At 37.8% G+C, this 24,633-nt stretch overlaps 1 protein-coding gene across 1 annotated transcript in view; it reads left to right on the plus strand.

Moving 5' to 3' along the window:
- Window positions 1–24,633, plus strand: part of LOC124598065 (dolichyl-diphosphooligosaccharide--protein glycosyltransferase subunit STT3B) — a 91,255-nt gene that overhangs the window by 65,502 nt on the left and 1,120 nt on the right. Inside the window, exons 10-13 of the mRNA XM_047135977.1 lie at window positions 11,151–11,322; window positions 11,455–11,628; window positions 11,708–11,821; window positions 13,209–13,333. Of these exons, the coding sequence (XP_046991933.1) occupies window positions 11,151–11,322; window positions 11,455–11,628; window positions 11,708–11,821; window positions 13,209–13,333 (585 nt within the window). The remainder of the gene's footprint in view (window positions 1–11,150; window positions 11,323–11,454; window positions 11,629–11,707; window positions 11,822–13,208; window positions 13,334–24,633) is intronic.

Genomic DNA, 24,633 nt, shown 5'->3' on the forward strand with positions numbered 1-24,633 from the left:
GAAACAGACCTGGACATGTTCCGAATTATCTAAAAACAGGATTTGAATTTGCAAACTGTTTCATGTATATTCTCCTTTTCTTAAAATGAGATTCATTAAAAGTGGTGAGAACAGCATTGTTCTTACGAAGTTTCACCAGGACTGATAGAAATATTCATTAAAAGTGGGTTCATTAATTTGTGGTTTTACTGTACTTCTGTAGAAACTAAAAACTTATTTCTACTTTGAGATGCCATCCAGTGCAAATCCTTGAAAGACGACTTATTGTAACTTCACAGAGCATGTGCCATGGGTGAAATGATGTGCCACATCCACACCTTTTTTCCTTACAGGGGATCTGATCAAAAGTATCAGGACACCTGTTAGGGGACATTAATGTGGAATGTGTCCACCCAGCTCCTTTGGGATGACATGAAATCTGCTAGAGACATTTTCAGTGAGGTGTCTGAATGTCTGTGGAGGAATGGCAGGGCATTCTTTCTCGAGAGTTGAAACTAAAGGAGGAGGTAGTGATGTTGGGCTCTGGACCGAAGTTAACATTCTAACTCATCCCAAAGATGTACCATTGGATTCATTTGAGGCTCTGGGCAAGCCAGACCATTTCAGAAATATTCTCCAAAAACCGTATCATGCTGATACAAATAAACATCATCTGTAGATTTTTCCACTACTGTACACAGTGTACATTGCTGTAAAATGTGTTCATATTCTTCCACATTTAACATTTTCTCATCTGTACTTCACTGTTGGCATTACACAATGTTCTCCAGGTATTTACCAAACCATTCCTGATTCATCACTCCAAATCACTCATTTCCAATCATCCACTGTTCTGTGGCATCGCTCTTTATACCACTTCAAGTGTTGCTCACTATTGACTACAACAATATGTGACTTATGAGGAGCTGCTTGACCATTATTCTCCATTCTTCATAACTCCCTAGACACAGTGATTGTGGTAGCTGGACTGCTAGTAGACAACCACCCTCCACAATGCTCAACAGTCCCCGTCCATAAGCACCTGTTGTCTGTTTCCACTCCACAGTCATATCACTATCAGCCAAATTTGGCAGCTTTAGAAGTGATAAAATGTACCTGATGGATTTGCTACTGAGATGATACCTAATGAGAAGTCTACATTCGAAATCAATGAGCTCTCCTGATTGACTGATTCTACTATTACTGCTTCTTTACAGATAGTGTATAAACTTCAATTACTTGACAATACATGCATAAAAGATGAAATACGTAACTTATTATGTATAAATAAAGTCTATTTGGGTAGCAACGAAGGCTGTCATTTCTGCAATTATTATGCATCAGTTGGTTACTGCCGAAAATGGTGGCATGTCCGATTAGCAAAGATCAAAAATTAAATAAAAAAAGTCAGCTCTTAGAATGAAGACAGGTTAGAAGCAGATCATCTTCATGAGTGAGTAATCTGCTTGGTAGTCACATTGTTATGCTCTTCCTCCACTATAAAATACTAAAAGGATGAAATGTGGGAAATGACACTTGGTCATATTTTATCAAGTGATTTAGGACAAAATCGAATACAGCATCTCCAACGTTTGCCTTGTGGCATACCTGTAGATGTGATGTAGGACAGTTAGGGACAAGGGACTCTTTGTGAAGCCCATAAGATCTGTATTATGCAGAAGCCATGCTCCCCAAACCTCTTGTACATAGAGCTTAACCAGCATCGTCATTTCTTGTTGTACAAAATTCTTTATGCCGACCAATAAGTTTCCTAATATTTGAAGAAAGAAATTTTACGGTTGGATGCTTTGCTCTGGTACAGTGACTCTTATACTTAGCAAAACAATTGATGTGTTCTTTTACTAAATCAGTTCTTCCCTGTGGGATTTGTTGGCTGACTTTTTCTTCCCTGTCTGATCTGTGTGAAACACAAGTTTTAGTTTGCTACTTTTTTCGATACAACATTGCTAATCTTCTTGTTAGACTCGCCCAAAGTTAAGCAAAAAAATTCGCTCCAAACTCATTCACCACTTTTTTTTCTCTATCTTTACCTTGTCTTCTTTTTTTAATTCTCTTTGGATCTTACAGTGTGGCTAATAAGTAAAAGAATTTTGTAAGTCATGGTTGCCCAATTTCCAATAATCATCAGAAATCTTTTGCCACTTTATTAGAGATACTTTTAAAGTTACTTGGATTTACATTTATGAGGCTAATTTTTCAGTGGCTTACCTGCATGAAACTTTCCTTTCCTGTCAGTATATTCCTTCCCAAAGCTCTGTTTACAGATGCACTTGTTCACTTCCACAAGTGTTCTCTTCTGAACTTTTTCCTGGAGAATCTTGGGCTGGAATGGTGATGTAGTTTTGATTCTGAAGAATTAAACACCATCTGAAGCAGTCTCATTGACCATCTCTTTGTCAGTTCGCAAAGAAACTGCAATAAAACAAAAAACATAGTTCACTCTTGTTGCATTAACAGTCTCTATTACATTAGCTCATAATAACTAGTTTAGTACTTTTGACTATTAGTTCTTACCGTCATCTAAAACCATAGGACGAGCTAAGCCAAAATCCAGTCATCTTTGTTTACTTCTTGATTCCCTCACTATCTCCTCATTAGGTACCTATGTTTTATCATTGTCACTGTCTGGAAATAAACAATAATTTTAGGTTCAGTTGCAAATTATTGTATGTATTAAATAAAGTTTAATTTGCATGTCCACTTAAAAAGATCATTATTATTTACCATCAAAGTACAGTTTATGTTTATCGAAAAAATCATTCATCATGTTCATTTCAAACTACTTAGCAAGCATTTAAGTACTTCTTTTAAAATTAAGCAATAAAAAATTCTTTGTTTACCTTTTGTGTTCATTTGTTGCTCAGTAAGCTAAAGAGGCATGAAATTCTTTTGAAAATAGTCAGCATGTCACTACAACACCTTGTGAAGCAGCAGTGTAGTTAGAAGTCAATTGAGGTAAATGCTTCACACATCCTTGTTGGCTTCCAAACTAAGTTTTACTCCTCTTGGCTTACATGGATAATATTTGTTTTTTCGTAATTCAACTTGCTGCCACTAGATGTACGCATCTGTTGAATTCTCACTCATATTTCTTGGCCATAATGTGTTATGTAATTTAACTATACAGTCATTCCATCCCAAATGGTTTAGAGGTGCCCACATGACCATCATGGATTTTGATGAAATTTTGTGTAAATCCTGGTAAAGTTTCATGATCACTAGTTCAATACTTCTGGAGATAAAGTCATTTGTTATATATCTGGCAACATTTTCTTCAAAGGAACAAAGTTAAGCCTTCTTGTAAAACTTTTTGCGCTCTCTTAAGTGAAATAATGAATAAAGATTTCCTGAGCAATTTTCAGATGAATAATTTGAACTAAAGTCGGCTGGAAAAAATAGATGATCGAAAAAAATGTTAAGTTGAGCTTTTTGTAGCTCCAGAAGTAATTGTGGGATAAACCTTAAATTTTGCAGCTAATAACTTACTAATACAGTGTCTTAGAATATAAAATTCATTCTCGTACTGCTTTCCAATACTGTGCAAACTGATGGCAAATTTGACAGTTTTTCAAAAATTGCTAAAATGGCATTTTTGGCCCAGTTTTAGAAAAAAGTGTCTTCTGCAAACTCTTTTAAACTATTTTTGTTAGAAAGACCATGTTATCAACCACTTAATAAACTAGATTTGGTTTTGCAATGTGAGCATATAAGGCCCTAAAAACAAAGACAAGGTGGAGGTGTATTGAAAATTGACCTGTATTCTGCTGGTAGAATTTCGTGATGAAAATTATGTTGCTGGCAAGATAATGTCACTGATGGAATTGTTTGGGAAGAAATTTTGATAAGACAGAACCCGAAAAATTACCCTTTTCAAATGTGATTGCTTCAGTTTATTAGAATCACAAAAAAGAGAACTGTCATTTTCATTTGTTTCCCTACTACATTTCATCTTTGATTAAAAAAATAGAGCTGAATGCTGTAGAGATGTCAAAAAGACTGCGTATTTCCTGTTTTTTCTGATTCAAGTTCATTTCTTACTTGCCAGAACTTTCAATATTAGTTTCCAGAAAGAGTACTAAACAATTTTAGAACATAATAAAATACGTCAGATTTGAGTACCAGTTGTACCATGGTCCCATTTTCAATACACTCCACCTTGTTGTTGTTTGTAGGGCCTTATATGCTTGCATTGCAAAACTAAATATACTTTCTTAGGTGGTGGAGAACATGGTCTTTCTAATGAAAATGGTTTAAAAGAGTTTGGGGAAGAATATTTTTTGTAAAAGTGGGGAAAAAAAGCCATTTTTGCCGTTTCTAGAAAAATTGTGAACTGATAACTTATTACATGCAAATTTCACATTTATCCTGCAATTACTTCCAGAGATATACAAAGCTAAACTTCAGGTTTTTTCGTGTGTTTATTTTCCCAGCCGACTTTGCTTCTGATTATCCATATGAAAATTGCACAGGAAATCTTTTTTTATTATTTCACGTAAGAGATTGCAAAAAGTTGTACAAGATGGCATAGTCTTGGTTCTTTCGTGAAAATATTATTGGATATATGTCTCAAAGTTGCCAAAAACTCACAGGTGCACTATTGATAGCTGCCCTGTGGGGTCAAACAAATGATTATATCTCTGCAAGGATTAAATTGGCAAAAGAAAAAAAACTTTACCAATGTGTGGAAACATTCACAAAAAATTTCAGCAAAATCTCTGATGGTTACGTGGGAACGTTTTGCTAAATTAGACCACTTGGCATGGAGTGGCCCTATATCTTTCTGCACTTAACTCATATTTTTCAAAAAATGCACTTCTCCTTCTTGGCCTCTTGATGCCTCAATTCCAGTTCTTTTAAGGATCGGCTCTGAACTGATATTTGTTTAACAGATCTTGGCTGCACTCGTCAACATTTCTTTTGGGAACGGGCGCTGATAACCTCGTTGTTGTGCGCCCTACAACACTAATCATCATCATCATCATCATCCAGTTCTTTTAGAAATATTTCTAAAAACTAATGTTGATAATGTTTATTTCGAATAGTTCTGATGCCTTGTGAAATGGGTGTTTCAGTAAACAGGTATATCTTAACTTTGAAAATATAATAAGGCAAAGACTGAGCAGATATTTAAAGCTTTTTATTTTATGTGAGTTTGCAGTCTCTGTCAGTCTGTGTATCAGTATATCGAAATTCAGTTTGCCTCTAGTGTTTTGAAGGTATATATTTCCCCTGATGTTGAATTCACGTAAGCTGCTTTTGACATCAAGCAATGCTGTTATATGTATAGGTTCACAGCAGTCAGTACCTTCAGCTTGATAAATGGAGGTCAGCAGTGTTTCTTAAGATTTACTTTGTTCATTTTTCTGATTACTTTTCTGTTCTCACAGCATAACATGAATGTCTCAGTATCGGTAAGCTGTTGCAAATGTGTGACTGGCAAACACCAAATCATGCCATCGTCAGATAACCATTAATGACTCCATCAGTCAGTTTCCACATGAGATAGGACACAGTTGATATTCTTGTGGAGACTTGGCTAAAACAGTCCTTCTGGTTCAGTTTTCTTTCTGCAGTTTTAGTTAACCCCAGAATTAGTTCCTTTATTTACCAGGAGTACAAAGTAGTTCATTAGAAGAAAACCAATTCATTGTTCTAATTTTTCTTACATTGCCTGGGTGCAACATGGTAAGGTAAATAATTAATTGGAGTTATTACAATGAAAGTATTGATTGCACAACAGTGAACAGTAAGAATAATATGTGGTATACATTCACAGTTGTCATGTAGATACCTCTTCAAGGAATTAGATATTCTGACTGCACCGTAGCAAGCGTGTATGTATTAATCAGGTTCATCATAAATGATCCACCTCAATTTTAGTGGAACAATGATGCCCATACCTACAACTCTAGAGGAAAAATTATCTTTTTTTTAAATCCGTTATTAAAGGTGCCAGAGACACAGTAAGGAAATTGCAGCAACAAAATTTTTGACCCCAATAAGATAAAATGTTTGACAGGTAAGAAAGGAAGTTTTAAATCTAACCTAAAATCATTTCTCCTGAGTGACAACCTCCATTCCACGGACAAATTTCTGTTTAAAAGGTGTTAGCCTGTAAAATAATAATAATAATGATAATAATAATAGTAATCTGTTTTTAAGTGTAGTTGCATGAGTAAGTCTAAAAATAATGTGTTTACTAATGTTAACTCCAATCATGCATACAGACATGTAAACTGATATGTTCCACATCATTTCAATAAAATTATTATGTAGATGATCTATGGAACTAACTAACTATCTAACTATGATGAACAGAAATGGACCAAGGACTGAGTGCTGCGATACTCCAGTCTAAACTTCCAATTTTTAACTGTTGCTTAAGGAAGGCTTGATTACAGCTAAAGATAGGTTGTGTACATTGTAAGAGTACAGTTTTACATGGTGGGTTTTGAAGACTGTATAGTCAAAGGCTTTGCTGATATCAAAAAGTACAACAGAAACCAGATAATTACTTTAAAATGCAATTAACAACTGGTAAACGTCTTCAGTGATAGCAGAATTGGTAGTTTTACCATGGTGGGATCCAAGTTGGAGGGACATAATGTTTTTCAAAATAGTTATTTAGCTGGTTGTACATTACAGACTGTGTGACATTGGAGAATACTGCGATTGCAGTAGCCACCAGAAAGATCGCGGGAGGCGCACATCGGCACAGCGCGTCACGGACAGTAGTTGCCGCAAGTAGAGTCCCGTCCACCAGAGGGCACGCGAGAATTCGGACGCGACCTCTGCCGGCATAACAACAACAACAACTCAGGCAGCATGGGCCATGCCCAGTCAGTTAACATCGGGCATGCCTAGGACACAGTCCCGGTCTACGCTAAGTGAAGTGCGACGTAAACGTGAACAGTGTTACTATAGCGATAATAGAAACTGGTAGTTTTGGGGCAGACCTATGTCTTCCTTTTTGAAGACTGATATCATTGTACCAGTTTTGAGTGCACCAGGGAAGACTTATACACATGCATTAAAAATAAAGCAAAGTGCGAATTTTTTTTTTTAAATTACGTAACAAATAACAGTCCATTTAGGGAACCTTGACACCTTTTATAATGTCCTTCAGGGGGACAACATTCAAGTGAAAGGCATCTCTCCTATGTGCCTCAGCGTCTTAACAGGTCTAATGCACAGCGTCTTAACAGGTCTAATGCACATGTGCCATTTTGCTTGATTTTGTTTTTCAGCTCACTTATTGGGTTTAAGAAGTAATCATTTACTTCTTCTTGGTGCTACTTTTGATTAATGGTGAACAGCAGAACCAAAACACTGAGATTTTTCTGCAAATCGTCAAAAACTGTTTCATCAGCACCCGTTCCAGCTTGTGTGTGTGTGTGTGTGTGTGTGTGTGTGTGTGTGTGTGTGTGTGTGTGTGTGTGTGTCCCAGCTAACATCAGCAAATCTACAAATAAATAAGCTAATATATTCATTTTTCGGTCCACTTATCCATGTAAGGCTAGACTTGCTGTTGACTGATATTTCTGACTTAAGACAATTGTTCACAACAGAAAGTTAAAATTAATGATTCATAATCTGCCAGAGCTCTACCAGCAAGTCTTACATCGTAAATGCCTGTTGGAAAATTAGCTACAATATTATCTAAGCAAGCACTACTTTGTATGGGGTTGTAGTTTGTACAATATAAATCCAGTGATCTTAAGATATTAAAAAATGTTCTTGTAATATGTTTATATGTGTTAGCAATTTCAGTGTTGAAATCACCACAAATAATGAATTCTGTTTTAGATTTTTAATATTTGCCTTATATGTAGCTCATATCTTCCAAAAAAAAAAACAAAAAAAAATATCTCCATCTGGATATCTGTATAAGCAAACAATTATGATATTCTCTACGTTCAGTATTTACAACTAAATTCTCCATCCAGTTCAGTGCAGTACGAGCTAGCGCACTGAGTGAGATGGTGCAGTGGTTAGCACACTGGACTCGAATTCAGGACAACAGTTCAAACCCCATCATCTGGCCATCGTGATTTAGGTTTTCCATGATTTCCTAAATCGATTTGGACAAGTGCTGCGGTTGTTCCTTGGAAAGGGCATGGATGATTTCCTTCCCCGTCCTTGCCTAATCCGATAGGACCGAGGACCTCGCTGTTTAGTCCCCTCCTCCCAAATCAGCCAACCTACCAAACTAGCACACATCTTAGAAAACATTACAGTTTCTCTAATAAATAATAGAGTATCTCCATTCTTCATGTCACTTCTGTGCACAATGTCTCCTACAGAAAAACCTTGAGGAACAAAATATTCTTTCTGATCTTATGTCAGCCAACGTTCTGACACAGATACAACCTCATCATTGCCAGCATTGCAAAAATGGTCTAACTTTGTTCCTAATGCAGTGAATATGTGTTTGTATTATAGTAATAAATTTATTGTTTGTTGCCATAAACATTTTCCCATTTTTCTGATTCTCTCAGCATTAGGTTCAAGTGCAGGAGGTTTATTACCTGTCGAGTAACTTACTTTTATCCTAAAAATAATTTACGTTCCTGTTGTTACTCGATCCACTGCATCCATAGATAGTTTTATTCCATTTGAATCTTTGTTTAAATATTTCATTGACAGGGTCACACAAACATTTTTACCTTCATAGTTTAAGTGCATCCTATGCTTGGTGTGAAGGTTTCAGTACAGCTTACGTATTTCCACTACAGCTCAATTTGTCTATTCAGAACACAATTTATTCATTTAATGTGTTTTATAATGTTGTTAGTTACTCAGGAGCAGCAAAGGGGCAAGAGTTCTGAAGGCTGCAAACTTCTTGTAGCGTCATAGTAGTGGATACTTTGAGGCAGACATATCTTCCCTATTGTTATTTTACAGAGCTTTTGTTTGATCACAAATTTACTACACTTATATTGTGTATGTGTCCACATGACCATCCTATCTAACGACCTTGGACTTAATTCACCACGGGGGCACAGATTGGCAACAGGAGCCTTCAAGACCAGCTGTAGATCCATCCTCACGGTGGCAACATGCATCTAAGAGTCTGTCAGTGCCCCAGTCCCCAGCTTTTAGTTCTCTTATTTAACCATCAGAAAAATGAATGTATGTAAATTGCAGAAGGATAACAAGGTATTTAAGAGTTAGGGCAATGGTGCTAATTGCAGACCATTGTGTCATGGACCTAAATGTTGTAACACAGGGTTGGAGCAAGTATCCTCCTTGGTTAATAGTGAGGAAAAGGCTGTTTTTAAATTTGACTAAGTACAAGAAACCATCCAAACCAACCTGTTACAAATTTTTAGATAAGTATCAAAACTTAAACTAAGCAAGACCATACTGTATGCTTGTCAGGAGTTTACGCTACAGTTTTTTTAGGAGCCAGCTTCCAGATGAATTTAGTCATTGACGCAGAGCTCTGTGCTGTCTTAAAGACTCTGGAACAGATAAGAGGCTATCAGTGAAACAATTTTCTAGTCTGATCTAAGGCCCTGCTGGTCATCCAGTAAATGTACCCAGCACACAAAGTGGTCCAAAGCTTACAGGATGCTCTTTATGTACTACTTCTGCAAAGGAAGGAAGCAACATTCTGCTGTGTACTGGGCCATATGGAAATCTTGGAAAATCTAGGAAGCTGACATGGCAGCAAGGGACACTCACATCTACGTTTGTGCCTTGGATGCTATTCTCTCGGTGTTGCAGAGTGCATTAAGTGTCAGTGGGAAAATGAGTGGTTGGTGGATCTAAATACCAAATTAAGGCTGGTGAATCCCACAGTTTTGTGATGATGAACATTGTTTCAGTCACACAGGTGAAATACTCACCAGGTGTTTGCGGCCTGTGTTGCTTGTGGTGTACACGTGTCAGTGTGCAACATATAACTTGAATAGACTTTTATACTCCAACAAGAGGGCGGCAGTTTTTTCTGATATTGATTTTTCCACCATTTCAAATGAAAAGTTGTGTGTGTTTTCCAAATTATTTGCCAAATTACTGATAACTTATTTTAATGTTTTTCAGAGTGACTGTTTTATTCTTTTTTAGTCAGTGGTCAAACCACTCAGATTAGCTGAATTATATTTTTACAATTCAGACTTTGTGTCCCTTTATCTCTTAACATATATTTTTTATCTGAGATTTTATTTATTTAAGCAGTTTTAATAGTATTTATTTAAGCAATTTTAGTATCTGTGTATACATATGTTAATCAACTTTTATTTATTTTCTCATTGCCTAGCTGTTTCTCTGTTTTTATTAGGGTTGGCCAGCCACATGTACCAGGGAAGAAGCTGTAGCATTCTTATCAGTTAATAATTCTCACTTTATTTAATATTTGATGTCATGACTTTTGTTATAGGTTTACTTAAGCATGAGGAAAAGCGATGAATGTGTGTATTGAAAAGCACGCTCTCATGTGAGCTTTTATTATCCATTTTAATGTTTTGATAAGTAGCTGCTGTCCTTGTTTTCATTGCTAGACAATCTCTCAAGTCTCTAAAATATGTTAATGGGTCATTGTCCCAAGAAGATTGCTTATGATAAAAGACTTTGTTCATCTTACTAGGCACGTTCATATCTGCAGGCTTGCTGATAACCATATCATTGAGTGCCCTGGAACCAATATCCTCCCAATATCCTTCCCTTGTCTGGGTAAATTATAGATAGTCATAGCATAGGTTGTCATATGAATGATAATTTCTGTTCTCCAACGTAGTGCTGTAATGAATATTTTCATCTGCACAATTCAAAGAAGTTAGTGTTAGTAGTAGGATGCAAATGGCTTGGGTAGTTAAACAAGCCTTTGAAGTCAACCATATTGTGCTTAACAGTTGAGTTGAAGTTGAGTACCAACACCAGGACAATGTAGCTGTGTGTGTGTGTGTGTGTGTGTGTGTGTGTGTGTGTGTGCGCGCGCACGTGCGTGTGTATATGTGTACTTTGTAGGGCAACACCTAAGATATGACTATCCAATTTTTGTTTCTGTGTCTATTCACAGCTCACTATCATATTTTCCCACTCTCATATTATGTTTGTTTCTTTTCTCTTTTTCAATTTATGTTGTTTTTGTGAATACATTTTACTGTAACTAACAGTCTCATGTCAGTAATTATTTCTTCCTTTAGGTCCAGACAGATTTTGGATGATTTTCGTGAAGCTTATTATTGGTTGTCGCAAAATACACATAGTGATGCTAGAGTAATGAGTTGGTGGGACTATGGATATCAGATTGCTGGAATGGCAAATCGTACAACATTGGTTGATAACAATACATGGAACAACAGCCATATTGCATTGGTGTGTAGTTGCTGTACTTTCTTCAGTTTGTACACATTGACAAAATAACATGGAAAGTTGTCATAGATTTGATTATCTTGTAACATACACTGTCAAAACATAAAGCTCATATTTTTCATATCTCTATTTCAGGTAGGAAAAGCAATGTCATCAAATGAAAGTGAAGCCTACAAAATAATGATTTCTTTGGATGTGGATTATGTCCTTGTTATATTTGGTGGTGTTATTGGATACTCCGGTGATGACATCAACAAATTTTTGTGGATGGTGAGAATAGCTGAAGGTGAACATCCGAAAGACATTCGGGTATGTACGGCTGTGTATTGCAGGATAATTGGATTTGAAATTTCAGCCTAGTAAAACTTACATATTTTCCATTCTGCAGGAGAGTGATTATTTCACCGATCGTGGGGAATTCAGGGTTGATGCTGAAGGCACACCCACACTTCTCAACTGCCTGATGTACAAACTAAGTTATTATAAGTTTGGAGAACTGAAGGTAATTTTCAAATTTTGGATTATATGTAAAGGAAGATCTGGAAAGAGAAATGATGGCACATTAGATTTAAAATCTTTAAGTACATTTGTGTGAAAACTGCTGTTTGGTGTTATATAGTAAAAGTGTTGCTAACTCTTTGCTTCAAAATGCTTCACCCATGTATGTTTTATCTAAGGAGTAATGTTCCTCCACATTTTACGCATGTATGTGGGTAAGAAACTCTGGCAACAGCGCAGTGTGAATGACTGTTCTTCCTTAGTTTGGTTCCATGACTTGTCGATTATTTTAGCAATCTGTCAATGCATGTATTGGAGTGAGTCAGCTTAGTTTATCTTTTAGGCAATTTAATTATATCTGCAAATGTATCACTTGTTTCGTGGCGAGAGTTTCTTTTTCTTGAAGATAATGATTGAACATTCTGATACATTGAGACTTATAAATGAACAAGAAGATAATTTTGATAAAGACATATTCAAAATCTAAAGATGCTTTTCTGCTACATTATGAATTCCACAGTATGCAGCTGATTGCATAAGATGCTCTGCTCTGACATAAGTTGAATAATGGTTTTATTCACAGTGTTCAGTCCAAGTGAATCTCATGAGTATAGGAATTAAAATTAACAAAACTAATATTTTCTTACCAAAGATAAATTACTTCTAAAGGTTATTTATGATGTGACTACTGGTATGCGATTCACAATTGTTATTTTCAATTTTTTTCTGACAAATAATATTTCCCTGCTTCCCATTCTGACATGAATGCTACAAATTTTACATTGTGTTGGTATTTGGCTGGCACAGTGTGCAATATTGGAAGCCATCTCCAATTCTGCCATCCACTAAATACAAGCTGAGGCAAAACTACAAATAATATCACTTATATCCTCTATCGTTGAGAAACTTGTACCAGAACTGATTCTGTATTTGAGAGACTGAATTCTTGCTTATTGTGTTGATTTACTGATGTTCTTCTTTGCACTGGTGTCTAGCTTGGATTACAGTTTATCTAAAATACTTCAATGTTACACCAGATAGCACATTTCCTCATACAGGATATTTCTTCCATTGATGCATCACACAAATTTTAATTACTGACTAACAGTAATGTTTCCATCTGTGGTTATAGAAGTTGTTGGAACTGTATTGTAACCATAGTCTTCTGTATAAATGGAAATGAAGCTTCAGTCTCTGAAAAGCCAGCATTTTCGTTATCAGACCAGTGCAATTAAATAAATGTTAGGTGATGTATTTTATTTCTGCTTTAAGGTAACCATTAATGTAAGAGATTTTAAATTGACCTAGAAATTCATATGATACTGAATAATAAAACAATTTAAAATTCTAAAAAACTTTATAACACTAACTAATGTTTCTCTACTTTCCAGCTTGATTACCGAAGTCCAGCAGGGTTTGATAGAACAAGAAATGCAATAATTGGAAATAAGAATTTTGAACTGACATATTTAGAAGAAGCCTATACGACTGAACACTGGCTTGTCAGAATATACAGGTATTTAATTACTCTACTGCTGCAAGCATTAATGTTTTACCCTTTGGGCATGCAATAGAGTATCTGTTGTAAGCTGTGGATATATTGAAATATGAAATGATTGCCATGGTAAATATTGTGGATATTTTATCAATAACTGAAGCCAACCCCATGGTGAAGTGGTGTCATTTGTTCACATATGCTTTTACATCCATACACAAACTGTACATTCTGTCAGTATCATCATCATCATCATTATCATCATCATCATCATCATTGTCGTCGTCACCACTTCCATCCATCCATCCTTCCATCCTATGATGGACAAATGCCTGCTGTACACTTTTCCATACATTGTGGTCTTCGGCTATCCGCATCCATATTGCTTCTCCAGGTCTTCTGATGTCTTCTACTCATCTTCCAGCAGCCCTATGTCTCAGGTCTTTCTTATATCTTGGACTTCAGGAAAGAACTTCTGTCTATCATCTATTCACTTTGCTCTATGTTCTACCATTCATGACTGTACAGTTATGACTATATTTTCTACCCTTAGTTGATTCTGTTAGTCACTTATTTGTTCTCCAGTGTGTCACTGTAAACCTCCTCTGCCTCCCCCCCCCCCCCCCCCCCACCCCACCCCACCCCTCTCCCAAACATTTCTCCATTGTTCACTTAGCAACCTTCAGCCATTGAATGGTTTTTAAATTAAAATGTGATGTCCCACAGCCATAAATCGGAATTGGTAATATACACTGACTGCTATCATTCCTTCTCAGATTGCTAGAAAGCTTGGTTTTGAAAACATTATGTAATTTACCAAAAGTACTCCAGGATGTGTTTACTCTTCTGTTTATTTCCTTGTGGGTCCTGTCCAATTGCTTTCAAATGATGTAAATACAAATACTCATCACCTGGTTCTATGATTCCATTGCTACTTTGTATTGTTTTATTTTAAACATGTTATTTATCCAGTGTGGTCAAAATCAAACTGACCTGGAAAATAGAATGGAATACTTTTAGAATAGAGTACTTTATTCACCGTTCAGTATTTTTAATACAATTGGCTTCATCAAAGTTTACAATGGAGTCATGTTTCTTACAATCATCAACTACATATACAGAAAATAACTAGCTTATTTGAGAATGAAAAGACACACAATGATTGGTTTCTAAGAATTCTTCAATTGAATAGAATTCACTGTATTTCACTGCCATGTGTGTAATATGTTTTTATATTTATTTAGTGGTACTACACAAGCTTGATTATGGTAACTTATCCAAAAATTTTATGCACAGATATTTATAGTTATTATGGACTGCAGCAAGTATTGAGGAAGGCAGATACAACAAGTGACTTTTTGGTATTATTATCATATGTCATGTTGAATTTTTGCAGATTTTCTCTAGCATGTATTAAACAGTGTATTTATCAAACAGTGGAAAATCCAGGATGGAATGTAACAATATTATGAAAAGGAAAGTTGCTACTCACCATATAGCAGAGATGCTGAGTCGCAGATTGGCACAACAAAAAGACTGCCACAATATAAGCTTTTGGCCAACAAGGCCTTTGTCCAAAAAAGTATGATGTTTGCCTGATGGCTTTTCTTCGGTCCTATCTCAGTGCTCTTTTCCTTTGTTACCATTTTCTAATGCATTACTTTACTCGCTGTCCATCCTTTCTGTTCTTTCCCATGTTTCTCTTGTCACAGGCAGTTGTATATGTGAGTTGCATTTGCATGTGTGTGTGTGTGTGTTTTGTCTATTTTTGACAAAGGCCTTGTTGGCCGAAAGCTTATATTGTGACAGTCTTTTTGTTGTGCGTATTTGTGACTAAACAGTTTATTTATGTATATATCAGCATAATGACAGTACCTACCCTCTGTTTGTGCATGAGGGAGGGGGCCGGGGTGTTCGCGTGCATGCGCGCGCGCGCACACACACACACACACACACACACACACACACACACACACACAGAGAGAGAGAGAGAGAGAGAGAGAGAGAGAGAGAGAGAGAGGGGGGGGGGGGGGGGGTAGCTACTGCAGACAATAAATGGGAAAGGGCTACAAACAGAGCCTTTGAGTATTTTCTTTTTATTGGGAGTATTGCTGATCTCTGCTTATTTGCATGCGCAAGCCGTAACCTATTGCTTAAATAAGATTTTAATGAACTGACAGGTGATTATGAGGAAAAAGTAGTGACTTTTCATTGCTGCGTGATAAATATGCACCACAAACATTCCCATATGTTATCACAAATTGGTAACGCAAATCAAACACTAGTCTATTTTGAGATTCCACTCAACAGCACTGTGAACATTAAAGCGTTATCCATCACCAGTCTACGAAGTAGCCACAATGAGAAGAAAAGTGGTTAGTGATGTTGTGTGTAACTGGCAATGGGCAAAAGCTACCACCTTATTTAAGAGGAAAATTATTCTGAAAATATCAGCGAATGGCATATTGGTGAGAGTGTATCCAAAAGGGTGGATGGACAATGACTTGTGGGTGGCTGGGTGACGGACGTTTTGCAGTGTAGCCCTGGTGCATTACTTAATTTACATAACTTTTGGCTGTGGACAGTTTCTGTGCTCTACAACTGAGGAAGTGTGAGACACAGGGAAAACTGTCTTGATCATTATTCCTGTAGATCTAATATTCATCCTGCAACCATAAGATGTGTATATAAGTCGGCCATTCAAAGTTGCTCGTTAACAGTGATACAAGCAATGAATGGACAATGAAAACTACAAGTTCACGCCAAATGGAGGGGGGGGGGGGGGGGGAAGAAAAAAAAAACAAGTGGCTGGTTTAGTGCCAGATTTGTGAGTGGGTACAATGGGTATGGAACTCCATTCCACTACCACTGGTAGAAAAGTCCTTCAAAAAATGTATCACACATTCAGTGGCAGAACTGAGGATGACACTCGGTGAGAAGATAGCAATGGCAACAGTGGTTCTTCTGGTAGTGATGACTATGAAAGTGATAATGAATAGAATCATTGTGTTAGAATATTTTTTTGTAAATAAAACACAATATTTCTTATATTGGTGCAGATTATTTGCATGCAATAGTCTCCTGTTTTGGAATTTCTTAGTCTGTATATATATTGACAGTATTATGAAAAGGATAGTTTGATACACACTGTTTAGGGGAGATGTTGAGTTGCAGGAAGGCACAACGAAAAGACTGCTGAACAACTAAGCTTTTGCCCAAAAAGTCTTCTTCTGAATTAGACACACACACACACACACACACACACACACACACACATTCTTGAAAACACCACTCGCACAACACCACCATCTCTGGCTGCCCAGGCCAGACTGCAAGAAACAGGGCATGTTGGGAGAAGCAGTCTGGATGGTGGGTCTTAGGAGGAGGGAGAGGCAGTGAGGGGGAGGGATAACAGGTGGTAAAGTGCTGCTCGTGGGTGCATACAGTGACAAGGTGGGGAGAGGGTAGGGCAGCTAAGTGCAGTTGGGAGTTAGATGGAGGGCAGGAAGAGGGGGATGATAGAGGAGAGAAGTAAAAAGACTGTGGGTGAGTAGTGGAATATTAGGCTGTGTAATACTGAAGTGGGAACATTGAAGGGGGTAGATGGGTGAAGGGCAGTGAATAAAAAAGGTTGAGGCCACCAGGTTTATGGAAAAGTATTATTGCAGGTAAAGCTCCCTCCTGCGCAATTCGGAAAATCTGGTGTGGATAAGGAGGATCCAGATGACAGGCTGTGAAGCCATCATTGAAATGAAGAACGCTGTGTTGGGCTGCATGCCCAACAACTGGATGGTCCAGATGTTTCTTGGCCATAATTTTTTGGTAGCCATTCATGTGGACAGACAGCTTGTTGATTCTCATGCTGATGTAGAATGCAGCACAGTGGTTGCACCATAGCTTGTAGATCACATAACTGCCTTCTATTCAACACTCTCAGCAAGACTTTAGCTGCATTAGAAATTAGACTGATGGTCTGGTGCTCTTAACATTTTTTAGTGTTTCTCTTTTTCTCTATTAGTATCATAACTGTTGCAAGGAAGTCCTCAGGCCATTGCCCTTTGTCATATATCTCATTACAGAAGTAGACTATTTCTTTTCTTGCCTTGTTTCCCAGACTCTTCAACCTTTCTGATGGCAAATCATCAATTCCACATGCCTTCCTATTCTTCATCTCCTTCAGCACCTTTTGTACTTCTGCTTCCAAGATGGTGAATCCCTGTCCCTCTTCTGGCACATATTGCTCCTCTTCAACCTTAATTTCGCTTTGCATTTCGTTCCCCTTATACAGACATTCAATATATTCTTACCATCTGTTCAAAACCTCCTGTGGTTCTTCTGCTAGAGTACATCTGCTCTTTCTATTTCCATGTTATTCCTCTTTCTTTTACGTTCAAAAAGTATCTCACTGGCCAGTCTATACATCATTTCATACTTTCCCTCTTTCTCCATTTTCTCTATTTCGTCATATTTCTGTTCATCCATTTTTCCATTGCTTCTTCAGTTTCTCTTCTTAATTCATTATTCAGTTTCCTGTACCTCTTTTTGCCTTCTTAAGTTTCACTTACACTTTTCCACTTTCTCTGCTCTTCCATCTTTTTCAATATGTCTTCTGTTATCCATTCTTCCCTGGTGCTTTGGGATACTCTAATTCCTAGTACTTCTTTGGTGGAGTCCATGAGTCCTTCCCTCATTTTTATCCATTTGTCATTAACACTTTCATCTTTGCCATTTTTTGTTCTCCAAAATCTGATGCCTTTCCTACCTCTTTGAGGCTTTCTATGTTTAGTCTTGCCTTTGCTTTACCTCTCCAGACTTTTTTCTACTTCACTTGTATTTCTCCCATTGCTAGGTTGTGATCTGAATTTATATCTGCTCCTGGATAAGCTTTAGCTTTCTTCAAACAGATCCTTTGTATCAGGATCTAGTCCAACTGATATCTTTCCCTATTCAAATTTGACATCAATGTGTAACATCTCCTTTTGCGGTGGTCAAATAATGTGTTACCAATTGCTAATGAATTTTCTTTACAGAAACTAATTAGTCATTCACCTCTCTCATTTCTTATTCCTAATCCAAATTGTCCTACTCCATCTTCATCTCTTCCTTCACCCACCACTGAATTCCAGTCCCCCATGATGATAACGCAGGCATTTCTATTTTCTTTCTCGATGAGTTACTGTATTTTCTCTTAATATTCTTCCACTTCCTCATCTCTATGCTGGCTGGTTGACATATATACCTGTATTAACACCAAAGCTTTTGAACTACCCTTCAGTTGTATCTTCATCAGTCTTCCATCAATATATTGTACCTTCATTATCTTATTTTTCAACTTTTGCCCTATCGATATTTCTACTCCATTGTTTTCACCACTCTTGATTTCCCGACTAAAAGAGCGGTATAATCTCCACTTTCTATCTCCCCATTCTCTCTCCACTTTCTATCTCCCCATTCTCTCCCCATCTCATTTCACACAAACTGAGGGTATCTAATCTCTTCCTTTTCATCTCCTGTTTTGCATTCTCTGACTTTCCTGCTTGTAGTAGTGTCCTCACATTCCCTGTTCCAATTCTTATCTTTCCTCCATTCACTGTCCCTTTCTTCCTTTCGAATACGTCTTCTCTCAATGTGTTCTCATCCCGGAGATCCGAATGAGAGGAAGTTTTAACTCTGGAATCTTTCACATGGAGAGACATACCATGTACTGCTTGGGAATGTGATGTGATATTTTCCCGCTACTTTCCACATAGGCAGTAGGATGCCCAGCCAAAAGTAAGCCACTCACCTGAGTCACTCACATTTATACTCCGCAAGCCACCCAATAGTGTGTGGCAGAGGGCACTTTACGTGCCACTGTCATTACCTCTCTTTCCTGTTCCACTCGCGTATGGTTCGCAGGAAGAAAGCCTCCATGCGCACTCAAATCTCTCTAATTTTATATTTGTGATCTCCTCAGGAGGTATAAGTAGGGGGAAGCAATATGTTCGATACCTCGTCCAGAAACGCACCCTCTCAAAACCTGGACAGCAAGCTACACCGCAATGCAGAGCGCCTCTCTTGCAGAGTCTGCCACTTGAGTTTGTTAAACATCTCCATAATGCTATCACCCTTACTAAATAAGCGCCAAATAGCCGCCCCTCTGGGGTTTAGTTGCTACTTGTACTCTTTTTGTACCCAAAGAGAAAAGGTGCCTCTTCCGCCAGCTCTGCCGTACCGAAGTCCATCTTCTCCACCTTCGGTGCCATTGAGGTAACATGAGTGCCACTAAAATACCCTTCATTGACTTGTAATTTAAGTTTAGGAAAGAATGAATTTGCAATAAGATGGATCTGGTAAGTAATGTAGGTAGGGGTTAGTGATAATGAATCCTGTACAAGGAGAAAGGTGAGTGCAGATGCAATGTCGCGATGAGGCAACCACTATTTGTTCTTACACCTTCCAGGCTATTCGTGACAAATATTGCAGGGCGACTTCTCTGTAACAGTCTGAGCAGGCGAAATTAATTCTGTATTGATAATTCTGTGAATATAATCCAGTTTCTTATTGGCTTGTTGCTGTGAATTTTGTCTGTGTTACTGTAAAGACAATTTGTGACGTCACATATTACTTGCCTTTTCATTACTAGTTTTGCTTTGCCAGCAAGGCTATCTTAGCTTGGCATGCCAGTGCTGTGCAGTATGGGATTTATTCCACAGATGTGCTCTTGTGCATTCAAGAGGGTCCATGTAGTTGTCATTTGACTGAATCCTCTTTACATTAATTCCTAACAGGTACTATATCCTTTGCAGAAAACACCCAAAGTTGCTTCAATTGGGTCTTTTGTTCAGGGCATGGAGAGAACAGAATTTTCCACTGTGGAGATTAGTTACACTTAGGGTCTTGAAAATGTATAATCTATTTTTGGCAAAATTTACATTTAAATTTTCTTATTTGTAAATGATTAGACATGAAAATTTGAAATGTTGTCACACCACACTTCATGCCAGGAGACAAAACATCCATGCTCTGCATTTGGCTGTTAAAGAAAAAATTGTTTTTGGGAAGCTTTTCCACTGGAATGTTTGCCTTTGCAAAAACTTCAACAATTTAATTTATTTTTTCCCCTCTTGCTTGTTTTTTGCTCTATTTAAGATCTCAGCAAATGAATGTTTCTGTTGAGAAGAAACAGCATTCTCCCATCCGTGAATGGAGCGCTTCCCTGATTTAAGATGTTTCTTGACATTATTTTGCTTTTCCCACCTAATTTTGTAATTGAAATCTGCAGAAAATAGAGTTTTGACATTTTGTAGGCTTTCATAACCATACAGTCCTCTACCTGACAGTGCTATAGATAGAACTGAACAAGGCTTGTAGCACAAACATAGAAGCCAAAATAACTATTTGCCTGTTAGGGGAAGACTTTCAGCATCATTAAAATATATTGACAAGTTTCGTTTTTTGGTTGCTATACATAATACACAATACACTAGCAGTTGGCTGTGAGCAAAAGCATGCTGCTAGAATTATGATTACCAGAGGGAACAGAAGCAGTGTGAAAAAAAAGCCCCACCTCCCTCTTGCAGGGCAGCCAGGCCACACCTGTGTTCTGCATCTCTACAAAGGCAGAACTGACACACAACCAAGGAGGATCACCAATCCTTTTTGGTGTGGTGAGTATCATAACCGCACTCTGTGATGGACCAGGATTAGCTTGTTCACCCTTTTCAAAATTATAAAAGAAAAAACAAGCAGTGTGCAACACAAAGCATTTGGTAACAGCTACCAGACAAATGCTTGCTGAGTTTGGCAGTGTCATCTACCAGTATTTGAGCAACAACAGTTCAAAACATTCATAATGAAAACTGCCTTGTTAAAGTATCCACATTATACCAACTTTTGAAATGCCAGTCTGAAGTTGTGTTACATGGTGTGTCTCTTATATAGGTCATTCAGCTGCCCACAATTGAAATGGCACCTGGGCATCTAGTGCATTGACACATCATTCCGTTTGAATACTTATTGTTTGGAAATGCATTCCTAAGGTCCTTATCTTACCAAATTAGGTTTTGCTAGATGATGTGCAACACCAGTAACTAAAAATTGGATATGTTTTCAGTTTTTGTATGCAGAAAATAAACCTATTTCAAATTATCTCTGATACAGTAATTCAGGGTACAGTTCAATATGAAATAGCATTTACTGTGTTAATTTTACATTTTGAGTCAGAATGCACACCAGTATTTTCATTTATTGCAAATGTGCGAATTTTTTCAGATACCTAGTTATGACCCTGCACAGGAAGTCTGTATCATTTTAAACTTACTATCACTCACCGATTGTCTTGACCTGATAGTCTTCTTAACGACGAATCAAAATGTGAGGAATGAATTGTACTATGAGTCATTATAAGTACAGATTGCTCACTGGAATGCTTTGGCAAATCTCATACAACAGACCAAATATATTACAAATGACAGATTGTCTACTACTTGTTGACAGGGATAGTTTTACAACTTTTTATGATCATTTCCAGAATTGAGGTCACCACTCTGAAAGTTTGCATTGTGCACAGACACTCAGCAATTGTAGATATTTAAACGAATCAAATGTTCTAATATAGTTTTTTCACCAGAAGATTCATTTAGCATGTGGTGTTACAATTTAAAAGTAATTTTAAAGAAGAAAGAAACTTAATTCAGATTCTTCAAGACAGTTATTTTGAATTTTGCAGACATTGTAAAATACAGTGTAACAAATTCATGAAATGAAACCATGCGACACTTTCTTTTATGGAGGCATACCTTTTGGGTTCTTTGACTAAAGGCTGTTTGATTGATAATGTAACATATTGCCAGCACAAGTGGCTGACATTTGCAGATAATTGTTTCCCACCATCAGCACTGGAAGATAATTCGTTGGGAATGCCAGCCATTCTGCTAGCAAAACCTCAAACTGCCAATAAAACAGCTGTTGGTCGTAGAACCTGAAACAAGATCCCTTCAGAAAATGTGTCAAAATTGTAAAACATAAGAAATACAAGCACTAAGACAGATGCTGTTAACATACACACAGTGGTGTGTCTGGGAATCAAAGTTACCACAGCTACTGATTTTTAGTGTACAATACAAATCCTTTGATGTTTTGGGACACTCATTGTAAGTGAAGCTGAGATGAGGGGGAATTTTGAGCTCATTACAGAGTGAAAATAGTTACGAAAAGTCCAGAGGAGCAATAGAATATTCAACTTACATGGTTTGTGATTGTATAGTATTGATGTTGATTCATTTAGTAGTTCTGTCTGAGATTTGCTACACCTAGCTGTAGACTTTTATTCTGGGCCCCACAAGTTTTATGTTTCATTGTATTATGCATATTGCTCAGTATTTACCAGCCATGTTAACATTACAGCTCTGTCAGACTGAGTATACTATTATTTCATACTTTCACTCACTAAGCTGCACTGTCTGCTTACTCACCAATCTGTTTGGGCCCTTCAGGCTAATGAGCCTTACATCAAGTACATGTTTTGCAATAAATTAGAAAACCATGCTGTCCAAGTAGTAATCAAAAAGTAATAACTCAAAAGTATACTTCAAGTCATTACTGCAAAAGTAATCTCGCATTTCCTTGACAAGCAGAGGCCACCAATCTCCACCCATAATTTATTTTTCCTACAGTTAGTTTTCCGTGGTTATTTCAGTTTACATTGCTGTAGATTGGTACTCCTAGGTATTTTACATTATTGACTGTTCCCAATTAATGAACACCAAATGTGTTATCATACAGTAAAACACCTTTGTCCATCTATATATCCGCAATCTGTTACACGTTTTTAAATTGAGGGTCAACTGCTAGTATCCATCCTCCACTGGTCTTCCTGAATTCCACTACAATTTTCTGATGCTGCAACTTTCCCATCTACAGAGCACCTAACGTAACAACCTCAAGATACTTCAGAGCTCATCCATTGTTGTATATAACCTGAGCAGTGATGATACTGAAACGACGCCTGGGATTACAACTGAAGCTACTTTCAAATATGACATTTTCTCTGTGATAAGAATAACATGTTTTCTATCCCCCCGGTGGTGTTCCGTTCCTTTTTCCGCCAAATTTTATGGGAGTTTCGGGATGCTGTTGTTTTTTACACTGATGGCTCTAAATCTGCTGATCATGTTGGGTATGCCTTCACGTCCTTTGTTGGAACGGAAAATCATCTACTGCCACCCTCATGTGGGGTGTTTACTGCGGAATTGATGGCAATTTCCCGGGCCCTTACCTTTATTAAACAATCCCAACACAACCGCGTTTTGTTATGTACGGACTCGATGAGTGGCCTTCTTGCTATTGACCGGTGTTTTTCGCGCCATCCCTTGGTCTCTGCCATCCATGACCATCTCGCTGATCTTCACCGTGCTGCTTGTTCCATTGACTTCCTATGGGTCCCGGGCCATGTGGGTATCCCGGGTAATGAGCTCGCTGATCGTTTGGCTGGGGGAGCAGTTACTTACCCCCCGTTTTCTGTAACCCCTCCTGCAGCGGATTTACGGCTTCACATCAAATCCCACTTTGCACAGTCATGGGCCAATTCTTGGGAGGCTACTCCACTGTCTAATAAACTTCGTGCCATTAAGGTGAATACAGGCCCATGGCGTTCTTCCTTTAGCCTCTCCCGCAAGGACTCGACCACACTGTGTCGTATCCGCATTGGCCATACCAGGCTGACCCATGGTTTCCTTTTGCGTGATGAGCCACCCCCGCTATGTGGTTGTGGAGCCTTCCAGTCAGTGGCCCACATTTTGGTTGAATGCCCCCTTCTTTTGGCTCTGCGTGCTAAGTACAGACTCCCCCACACTTTACCTTTGATGTTGGCTGACGATTCCCGGATGGTCTCTCTGGTTCTAGGTTTCCTCCGGGAGAGTGGTTTTTATTCTCAGTTTTAAAGTTTTTAATCTCCCTCTGGTGTTGGGGCAGGGCGGTGAGTGTTTGGGTGTCTCCCACTGTAGGCAGTGTTCAGAGATTCCCGATTCACCTCCCTGACCGGAATCCTCTTTTCTTTCCCTTTTACTCTGTTTTTACCCCTTCTTTTTAAGGCTTGGTTAGTTTTTCTATTCCCATACGTACTTTCTGCATTATAGCAGTTGTACCTTTTAAGTCACAGGTGGTCTTGCCTATGCTGTTTCAGCATAGTGTTGGGTTCGTTCTCTTGCCAACTTCCCTCATTTGTTTTTACTAATGACAACGTGACTGCCCTTTTACGTTTCCCCTTTATCCGTTTTATTTTTCTGACTATACTGAGATGTCCCGTTAGTAGAATGGAGTCTATTTGAAACAAGGGACTG

This window comes from Schistocerca americana, chromosome 1 (genome assembly GCF_021461395.2).
Source record: "Schistocerca americana isolate TAMUIC-IGC-003095 chromosome 1, iqSchAmer2.1, whole genome shotgun sequence".
NCBI classification, from domain to species: Eukaryota; Metazoa; Arthropoda; class Insecta; order Orthoptera; family Acrididae; genus Schistocerca; species Schistocerca americana.